The following is a 10,242-nucleotide window of genomic DNA, read 5'->3' as shown; positions in this document are numbered from 1 at the left end:
TTAGGATAAGAGGGCCCATGCTGGCTTAGCTCTATCCATTTTAAAGGAGATTAAATAATAAGAGAACAGTGCTCTTTTACTGCAGCCTGAGAATCTGAGTCTGAAGCTTTTCAGAAATAGCTTTTGCAGGGTGGCTGGGTACAAACAAGCCTCTGGACATGCCTGCCGGTGTGCAGTGCTCAGCACTGCTTACATTGCCTCTGCAGTTGTGTCTGGAAGATGAATAATAGCTTTTTGCTAATGGGTCTCATGTCAACAAGGGTAATTTAACAGGGAAGACAGCAGTGCATTAGTTGCTATGAGTCAGGCTCACTCAGCCTTGTGCTGATTGTTTATTGGTTTATAAATTAAATGGAAGATGCTGTGTCCCATCAGTGCTGGCATTCTGAGGGTCCTAAAAGGGGCTCTTCCCGTAGGGCAGTCTCTGAAGTGTTGGAATTGCAGACCCAGGAGTCAGATTTTCTGTGCTGAAGGTTCAGGTATTACAAAGTGCAGAGTTAGTCCTGCAATAGGGACGGTGCTGCTGGCTCCCTTGCCTCATCTGCATGAAAGCACAGCACGGTTGGGTTGGAAGGGACCTCACAGCTCTCCCCAAGCCCTGCTGTAGGCTGGCTGCCCCCCAGCTCAGGCTGCCCAGTGCCCATCCGTGGCCTGGGGCACCTCCAGGGATGGGCACCCACAGCTCTTGGGCAGCCATGGAGTCCATTGGGGTTGTTTCCTACTTGCAGGTTGGCCCTACAGCTGGGTATGAGCTCTCCAATAGGAAGGCCAGCCATTCACACACACGTTAGCTGTCGCTCTGCAGGTGTGTTTAGTTCGCTTCTCACTGGTGCTTGGTTTCCATTGCAGAGACAGAGACAGCAGAATGTGTGAAGGGCCATCCAAGATTTCTGGACCCATTCCTCCAGACCCTACACTCTTCCCAAACTATTACAGACGCCCTTTCTCAGGTGAGTCCTCAGGTGCTGATGGTGATCCCGAAGGTTAAAAAGAAGGGAAAACGTGAGGTAGGGGTGGAGGGGGACATTCAGCATGACTTGCAGACTGTGCTCGAAAGAAACAGCGAGGCGAGATCGTGCTAAGCTGCTTTTTCTTTCCTTCTTTCTTCGTAGCTCGAGGGAGGCTGGAAGGCAATGCTCAGCAGTTGGATTTTACCTCTCGCCCCACGGACTCAGCTCCCAGCTCGCCCCGTGCTTTGAGCAGTGCCCACCAGCCCCAGCCAGCCCCTCGCATCCGCCCCAGCGGAAGGGACTTCTTGGAGAAGGGGCAGAAGGGGACGCTCGGCCTCCTGCTGCAGCTCGATGGGCTCTCTCTTGGTGGGGGTCTGCCAGCAAAGAGTAAGCACAGCTGTGCTGAGGTCCAGAAGGGAGGTGAAGCTGAGCGCTGCCTGTCGCCTATTGGCTTTGTGTCCTGGCTTTGCCCCAAGCTGGTGCCAGCATGGTGGTTGCCACAAGCGCTGTGCCAAAACGGGAGGGGAACCAGCTGAGATCTTCCAGAACAGGGTCAGTCCTCCCAAAGTGGGGGGAAATGCACAGATTGCGTGGTCTGCGGGAGGGGGGAGGACTTGCTGTTTCCACGGGTGGCTTTGGAGATGGAGCTGTCAGCTCTGGTGTTGTGATGCAGGAGCCTACGCCTGCTGGCAGTGTTTGAGGGCTGAGAGCTGCGTCTCCCCTTGCTGTGCAGGGAAAGAGTCCAAGGACCACGAGAAGGAAAACGTGAGGCGAATAAAGGAGATTCAGAAGAAATGCAAAGAAAGGGAGCGAGCCCAGGAGCGCAGCCAGCCCAAACCTGTGAAAGCTCTGTGGAAATCCCAGAAATACGAAAACGTGGAGTCAAAGGTGAAGGCCAGGCTGCAGGTGGGTCCCCAGGGGGCTCTTCAACTCTCCTGGCAGGTCAGAAGAAGAAAATCTCCTCACACCTTCTGCCTGCTGCCTCCTGCCTGACCCTTCTGTTGTGGGAATCTGAGGGCAATTCTTGGCATGGTGCAGAGCAGCCCTCAGAATATCCCAGTCCTGAGGTGCATCCAGCTGGCTTCTCAGCTTTCCGTGTCTGGGGTTCATGCCAAAAGGCGGTGGTATTCTGCCCCGCAGATCTCTGTCCTCACCCTTTCTGCATGGCACTGAGGCAGAGAAGGAGAGATGAGCCTTCAGGCTGCTGCAGGCTTTGTGCCAGCTCTCAGGACCCTGTGACACACAGTGGGTTTCACCAACTGTGGACTGAGCTGAAACGTGTACGGTTTCTGTTCCGAGTGGTGTCTGGTCTCCTGCAGGTTTTGCTTTGCTTTTGGCTTCTTTCTTTTCCTTCTTCTGGATATTTTTTTCTTTCCTGGTGTTTTAAGTGATGTCTCTGTGGGGGCTTTCCAAAATGCAGCCAAGTGGTTACAGTGAGGAATGCACTGAAGAAGCTGGGTGACGTCTTGAGCATCATCATTTAAGCAACACCCTCCTTGCTGCTTCATAGCTGAGCTGAAGCTTCAGATTCCTCCTCATCTCTGCATCACTTCCCTCCATTCTGTGGCCCCCGAGCCAACGAGTGGTGCTACAAAGATTGGCAAGGTGATTTCCGAGCGGTTCCAGAAGCCTTGTCCCTTCTTTCTGGTGCACCACCAACTTGCTTGCTGGTATCTGTGACCTTCCACACGCAGGAGCAAGCCCACCTGTGCCTTAGGAATGAATACAAGCCTACGCTCTTGTTTGACAAATCATCAGGATCAGAGGATGATTGAGATCATCCTTTGTTTTGTGGAAAGGGGGTGTTCTCTCTGCACAGTTTCTGCGTGGTGTTTCTGTGCTCTTTGGATTCGGAGGCCCCGGAGCTGACTCACACTGCTTTAACCATTGCTGAGGCTCTCCTAGAGATGATACGTTCCCTTCAAAGCACCTCCATCTTCTATGGAGCTCCTGCTCACGGGTGGAGTTGGTTCTGTTAGGTCTTGACAGTCTGCCATGGAGTTTTTCTCCTCTATCTTTTATGATGTAAATTGCAGCTGCTTGCTTGACAGCAGCAGCCAGCATCACCTTGCTCTGCAGCTGACCACTGCAGATGCCTCCCACCCCTGGTGGGTATCTCTGTAGGTTATCTGATGGTGCTCTGCTTCTGTGCCTGCAGCGTTATTCAGTAAAGAGGGACTCCCTGGTCAGTGCTTCGCACACTTGTGGGCTGTATGGATGTACCTGCAGATCTTTTTTCTTCCTTTTAATGCTTCTTCACCAAGTTCAGTTACCAGCTGTCAGGTTTGGTCTTTGCTGCCTGTGGTTTGTGTGCAGAACTTCAGCCACATTGCAGCAGAGGAGCACGTTGTTGTCTGTTGTAAACCTGTGGTTGAGCTCGTGGCTGACCCCCAGACTATGCTGGTGAGTTTCTCTTTGCCCCATCATCCCCTCACTGAGTCATTTTTCTGTTTCACTTTCCCACCTTTCCCAGGAGAGCTCCCCACCTCCAAACCCAGAGGCTGTGAATTTCCTGCGGGCGTACTCTCGCTGCGGCCCCGGGATCAGGCCAGGCAGATCTCTGTCCCCAAGTCCTGCCAGCACGAAAGCAGGGACAGGCACTGAGGCTCTGCAGACGCTGGGTGCTGAAACCAAGGTGAGTTGCACACTGCCTGCATGCTCCTAGGGGTTTCTGTCTCCCTGCCCCTCGTTGCTCTTGCTTTGCATGCTTTGTGCGGCCTCAGCTTAACAAGGCAGGCTGTAGGTTTTCGTGGCTGTTGGTGCCTGCTGTCTCAAGCTGTTGCTGTAGGTGCTGTCTGCCTATGGCTCCTGAGGTGGGACGGGCTGAGGGTCTGCCCTGTCTTTGTGCACCTGCTCAGCATCTCACGCGTGTAGCCGCTCACTCTGTCCCTTATGAGGATAAGAGCAGCTGCCTGTGTGCGCCACCCCAGCTCCCACTGCCTCCCGTTCTCTATTTCAGTTGCAGGTGGAGGGCAATAGCATTGACTTCATCAAGCACAACGCTCGCAATGCCAAGCGGGCCCCGCTGCGGCGCTCCCAGTCCCTGCAGGCCCTGGCTGAGCTGCTGGGACAGAAGCAGCGGGAGCAGGAGGAGTACAACGCCAAGCAGAAGGGCCACGTCCCCCAGTAGTGCGTATGCCACAGGGGCCAGGGCTCCATGTGCCAGCAGAGCAATTTACTGGGGCCTGGGGAATAAATGCAAAGCTCGCCGGTTTCTTGGCTTAACAAGAATCCCACGGCTGTTGCAACTGGGCTGGTAAAGAGTTTTGTCTCCTCCTCCCTTGCTTGCTGCAGTGATGCTGTGTGCTCAGTGCCTTTGAGCACACACGCAGTGTGGTGGGCAGTCCGTGCACGCAGGCTAAATCCAAGTGCTTCTCAAGGCAGCAAGGGCACTGGGAGCGGGGGAGGTGTGGGTGCTGCCAGCCTGGGGCTCTGTGGTCTTCAGGCAGTGACGTGGAGACCAGCAGGGCTCCATTCCTGGGCAGCCCTTCCTGCCAGGTGTGCCGACACCAGCTTTTGTCTGCCTTGCAGCCTGCTGGAGAGGAAGGAGCAGTGGCGCAGGCAGATGGAGGAGCAGCTGCGAAGCCGGCCGGATCCTGACACGCCGCCCGGCCACACCATGATGCCTGAGGGCCAGAGGCTGGAGATGCTCGGCAGCCTGAAGCAGAGTAAGAGGAAAAGAAACATGGATTCCAGCTCAAAAATAGCCAGGATTATGGAGAGTGAAGTTTAGGAGCACGGGCTTGCTTCCTGATTTCCTGCCTTTTGGAGAGATGAGAGATGCTGGGGTGTTCCAGTAATCCCTGCACTAGAGCCGCGTGTGCAGAAAGAGCAATCCTTTGGCATGGTGGGACCTGGAGGTTACAGGGCTGGCTTCCTGGAACAGGCTTGGCCCAGGGGACCTGACATTAGGGTTACTATTGTACTTAAAATGAATATTTTAGTTGGAAGAGATCTTTGGGGGTCTCTAGTCCAACCCTTGCTCAAAGTAGGAGCACCTTAGAGCTGGAACTTTGGTCCTCCTCCAGCTGCGGTTTCAATCCAAGGATGTGTATTCTCTCCAGGTCCCTGCTCCCATGCTGCTACCATTTTAAGAGCTGAACAGTGAGGTTACAGTGTTAGGGGAAAAAAGGGAATTTATCTTCCACTCGCACAGCTTTTTGTCTTTTCCAGGCCAGGAGCAGCTGATAAAGGAGCTGGTGATGCTGCCGATGCGTGCAGACACCCTCAGCATTCAGAAGAGGCGAGTAGAGCTCGAGAGGAAGCTCTCCCAGATAGAAGAGGCACTCAAAATTTTCTCCAGGCCCAAAGTCTTCATCAAGCTGGACTCCTGAGCCCATGGGGCTGCAAGCAGTGTGCTGCTCTGCGTGAGCATCCCAGGGAAGGGAAGGAGAGGAAGACAAATCGAGGACCCTGCACCCGTAGTGGTGTCAGTACTGTGTCCAACACGCAGTTGGCGCCTCTTGCTCTTGCTCCCAGGGCACATCCAGGGAAATGGGAGGGAGAGGAGCTAATTGACTCTACTGTGCAGTGTGGACAACAGTTGTCCCCATGCTGGTTGACTTCTCACAGAGATCAGCTGTCTGCTTGGAATTGATGGCACAGATTTTGTGGCTTCTTATTTTTCCATTTCTAGAAAGTGGCAGGAGGTCCCCCGTGCTGCTGCTCTGCTGTTGGTTGTCCTTCTCTTTCCCCCAGGGCACTGCAGGCTTTGCTGCACACAGGGCCTTTGCTCTGGGCTCTGTGCTGACCCATCCTAAGCACGCAGCCGGTGCCTTTGTCCCCTCCATACTGCTGCATGCACTCGGTAGCTCAAGGACAGCAAAAAGGCACAGAGCTCCAGTGCTTCCTGCTCAGAGAAGGGCTGGGGTGGAAGCAGGGGAACCTGGTGAGGTGTCTGGAGAACTGTTGTTGTCCGTGGAGTGGGATGCGCTCCAATAAAGTTGTAGTTTTCCTCCATTGGTGTGTCTTGGTGGACTCAGCAGGGCCTCAGGAGTGGTGATGGGTGATGGGCAGCAGAAAGGGGCAGTGCTGATGTGATGCAGCCAGGAGGAGGGGTGTGAGACCCTCACAGGGGATGGCCTGAAGTGGCCAGAGGACAGGGCAGGTGCCATTGTGCAGGTGAACTCTGCCTCCATACCATCAAATTCGCCATAGGAGTTTCAGCAGCTCTGAAAAGCTCTTTGCTTTGTGGAGCAAAGGAAGATTCAGCCCAGAGGGCATCACTGGAGGGTTCTGGTCCATCTGCTGCCCAGAGCAGGGCCACATCCACAGCTCAGGGCCCTGTCCAGCTTGCTTGGGAAAATCTCCACCATGGGACAAATGCTGCACTGCTGCAGGCTTTCCCTCATCCCAAGGCAGGATCTGGGGCTTCTCAGAGTGGTGAGACGTTGCAGCCTCATCCTGTGCCCCAGGCTGCGGGGGGAAAGCACTGCTGCCAAGCCCCAAGGAAGCTCCCATTGCTTGGGGCTGGAGGAGGCGAGGTACCAACCAGAAAATGGCCCCTCACCTCCTTGGGGCTGTCCTCAGGGCGTTGCCACTGCGCTGCGAGCAGCCCCGGCCCTGCTGCAGTTGCACTCCCTGCCATAAACCAGCCTGGACTAACCAGCTCTGCTGTCTGCATCTCTCTCCTGCCTGTCTGGGGCCCGGCTCAGCCCTGCAGTTCTGGAGAGCTGTGGGTCCTCCTACTCCTGTAAGACAGATGTCACCACACAGCAGCACCCACATCAGGACCCCACGTTTGCCCTGGGCACAGGCGCTTGCTGTGCCCAAAGCAGCCTGAGCACGTATTGGAGGATAACTCTGCAATTAGCCTTGCTGGGTCCACCTGGGAAGCAGCAAAGCCAAGTGTGCAGAACTGTTAGGGACACACTTGTCCCATCCCACAGCACCAAACCCATTTGCTGTCCTGAATGGAGACAGACTGCTGGCCCCTGCAGCGACGCGAACGATGGACAAAAACGGGGCGTTTTCTAGAAAAGGTTTTACTGTCCATTGCAATATATTACTTGATGATGCACGTTTTGATAAAATAATTAAAAAACCCACGTGGGTGGAAGAAGGGAGGTGAGGGGCTCAGATGCCTGGCAGGAGCAGACCCCAGGGCGAGGACAGGGCAGAGGCAGCCCCGCTCGGCCCCATTGCCCCGGTGCCCACAAGCAGTCCGGCTATAGGGTGAGCAGGGTGCCGTCCTCCCGCACGCTGCCCCGGCCGGGGCTGCCGTCGTGGCTGCCCAGGGACTGCAGGGAGCCCTGCGAGCTGTGCGGGGACAGGCTGGGCGGGAGGGGTCCGTCAGCAGGGCCCCCATTGGGGCAGCCCACGGGGCCGTAGTGGGGCGCGCCGTCGCTCTCGATGACCAGGTCGCCCTCCTCGTCGCTCTCGGCTGTGCTGTAGTTGCTGAGGTACTGTGAGGCCGGGCTGGGGGTCTGCTGGCTTGGGGTGCTGTCCGTGGACACCCCCGAGCTGCCCGAGGCTTTGCTGCTACGGATGACGTTGTTGCGCTGGTTGGCCGGCTTGACGGTGATGATGAGGTTGTGGCTGTTGGCCACCATCATGTCCGTCACCTGGTCCAGAGACTTGCCGGCCACGTCGATGCCGTTGACCTCCAGGATCTCGTCGCTCACCGCCAGCAGCCCCGTGCTCTCCGCCAGGCCGCCTTTCACCAGGCGGGAGATGAAGATGCCGGGCACTTTCTCGACGCCCTGCGGGGCCACGCGCACGCTGACGCCGTCGCGGATGTAGAAGCCCAGCGGCTTGTCGGAGCCGTGCTTGTGCAGCCGCACGCGGCGGTGCGTCTCGGGCAGGATGTCCACGTCAATGATGGAGGAGATCTGGCGGAAGTCCTGGGGCATGCCGATGAGGAGGTGAGGTTTGGCCCGGTAGTGCGCTGGGCGCAGCAGTCCCTTCTTCTTCCTCTGCAATGAGTTGGAGGCGAAGACGCCGGCGTCCGATTCTGCTGTGAGGAGCAAAGGGGGATGCGGTCAGACGGCGCTCAGCACCGCACAGCGGCTGCGATCTCACCAGCTTTCCCCACCAAACATCGGCCCGGCTCTTCCTGTCTCCTCTGGGCCCATCTCCTGGGATTACCCAGTGTACACGCGGCTGGGATTAGTGGGATCCAGGCGGTGATTCAGCCTTAATCACACTTTAAGCCAAGCTCTGCGTCTTAACGCTTGAGCTGCCGGCTCTGCCAGCCTGAGGGCCGCTGCTGTGCCTTGGTTTGGGGCACACACACACACCAGCTCCCCACTTCGTCCCTGTTGGAGCAGAATGACCAGATCAGGGCCGCAGAGCCCTGCCACAACCACAAGCAGGACACCCATCTCCCAGTGCCCCATCCAGTGTCCCCACAGCCCTGGACCTCCCAACCCATGCATCCTGTCAGCACTTCTTATTCCACCTCCGGGCACTGCAGACCCCCCAGCAGGGTCTGGCTCCATTCACCCCAGCCAACCGCTCTGGGGCTGTTCAGTGGGTGCCATCTACCCCACATCCTTCCCTTGAATGCATCCCCTGAGGGCCAGGGAGCATTCCCTGGGCTCTCTCTGGTTTCACTCCAACCCTCTCCATGGGGGAGCTCAGATCTGGATGCTGTGTTGCCGCTGCATCCTTTCAATGCTGCACAGGGCTTATCAGCATCCTCAGTGCCCAGCCTGCAGAACCAGTGGGTGTTCTGCCGCCAATACAGAAAGCACCCAGTCCCAAAGTGACCTCAGGAGGATGCTGAGAAAGCCTGGCCCCAGTGGCACAGCAAGGGGAAGGCAGCATTCCACGCAGTGCAGCACCCAAGGGAGGGGCTGCCAAGTGCAAGAGCTCCCCACCAGCACCAGATCCTGCTCTGGGCACGGGGGAGTCCTTGGCACCACGGGGACATGGGGTTCCTCCCAGGACGAGCTGGTCTGCCAGGGCTCCTGGGTTATAAATATCTCCCTGCACTCACCGCCAGCCTTATTTTTAGCTTGGGGAAGGGCGGTGGAGGCTTTCCCACAGCTATTTCAGCACATGGCTGCTCTCTGGGGGGCGAGAGGCAGCCAGGCTGTGCCGCTTGGTGCCTTGGGAATGCACCAGGCATCCTCCTGCCCTTCCTGTGAGCCCAGCCCTGAGCACCTGTCCCCAGCTGGGCACCAATGGGACATCTCCACTGCCTCTACGTGTGAGTGGTGGCACGGGGAGCCAACGTGTTGTGGGTTTTGCTTTTCAACCCCATGGCACAGGACTCCAAAACCCACACATCCGGACACACTGCGTGCGTGCTCCCCCTGCACCCAGTGTGTGAAGGAAGCTCTGCAGCTGCCTGTGTTCCTCACCAACCTGGGGACTGGTTTGACTACAGCCCAGCCCTGGAATGACCTGGATCCATTCTAAATCAGCCGTGACTCACCCAGGGCTCACTCCTGGCCTCTCCATGTGCCCCTCTTACAGACCCTCTGCCAGGTTCCTGCCTGATATTGCAGCCCTGGTGCAGGAGGTGATGGTTTGAAGCTGCTTGAATGGCCCTCGAGGAAACCCATGAAGGAGCACAGGAAACCTGACTCAGCAGCACAACATCACCCCTCATCTGGGGACTTTGGGCAGACAACATGAGCTAGAAACCACCGCAGTGCTCAGGGTCCATCCCATGCAGCTGCACTTGGGATGCTGCTATCACAACTATCACAACTATTTCACAGACCAGCACAAGGAAGCTGCTCTGCATGGAGCCCATGCCAGCCAGCTGCAAAGACGACTTCCAAGAGGTGAAATGCACGGGCTAGGTAGCCGTGGTGTCACCTCCTCCCAAGCCATCCCCCAGCACAACAAGAGGAACACAGCCAGCATGGGGACAGTCGCTCGCCCCACGCATCCCAAGGAATGGATCCCAGCCCTTCTCCGGTTGCCACTGACCCTTTTTCTGGATGATGATCCTGAGCAGGGGGTTGGCGGAGGACAGGGCCTTGTGGTAGTTGTCGTCGTTGTTGATGGGCAGCAGGTCGCCATGCACGTCCGTGTAGCCCAGCAGCACATCCACACGGGGGATTTGATGCACGCTCTGCAGTAGGCTGTAAAAGTCCTGGAAGGTGCCGGCGCTGGAGCGCTTCATGGCAAAGCGACGGAACTCAGCATCAAACTGCAGAGGAGGAGGAGAAGGCAGAGGAGGGAAAGGTGGTTAGAGCTGGAGAAGGGTTAGCAGGACCCCAGCTGTTATTCACGGGGCATGCAGGCAGAGATGGGGAAGGGGCACACAGGGACACAGGGTGCATCCTCGGGGGCTGGCAGAGGCACATCTGGAGGAGGCACATCTGGGTGAGTGCAG

The 10,242-nt window shown here is 57.0% G+C and overlaps 2 protein-coding genes across 2 annotated transcripts; one reads left to right on the top strand and one right to left on the bottom strand.

Annotated features, from left to right (window-relative positions):
• Positions 1-84: 84 nt before the first annotated feature.
• Positions 85-5,909, top strand: ENKD1 (enkurin domain containing 1). The gene is made up of 7 exons (XM_003209719.4): positions 85-950; positions 1,113-1,337; positions 1,684-1,856; positions 3,424-3,585; positions 3,910-4,079; positions 4,482-4,618; positions 5,124-5,909. Exons 1-7 carry the CDS (start codon positions 866-868, stop codon positions 5,282-5,284), a joined length of 1,113 nt encoding a protein of 370 aa, XP_003209767.1. The 5' UTR covers positions 85-865; the 3' UTR covers positions 5,285-5,909.
• A 659-nt stretch (positions 5,910-6,568) lies between these two features.
• On the bottom strand, positions 6,569-10,095 carry PARD6A (partitioning defective 6 homolog beta; the record flags this gene model as incomplete). Its single annotated transcript, XM_019619656.2, has 2 exons — positions 6,569-7,905; positions 9,834-10,095. Coding segments are annotated over 2 exons (1,050 nt in total), but the record flags the coding sequence as incomplete, so codon positions are not given.
• Between the last annotated feature and the right edge of the window lie 147 nt (positions 10,096-10,242).

The sequence above is a fragment of the Meleagris gallopavo genome, chromosome 13 (assembly GCF_000146605.3).
Source record: "Meleagris gallopavo isolate NT-WF06-2002-E0010 breed Aviagen turkey brand Nicholas breeding stock chromosome 13, Turkey_5.1, whole genome shotgun sequence".
In the NCBI taxonomy this organism is placed as follows: Eukaryota; Metazoa; Chordata; class Aves; order Galliformes; family Phasianidae; genus Meleagris; species Meleagris gallopavo.
Note: the sequence above shows the minus strand (reverse complement) of the source record. Positions and strands in the feature narration are given on the sequence as shown.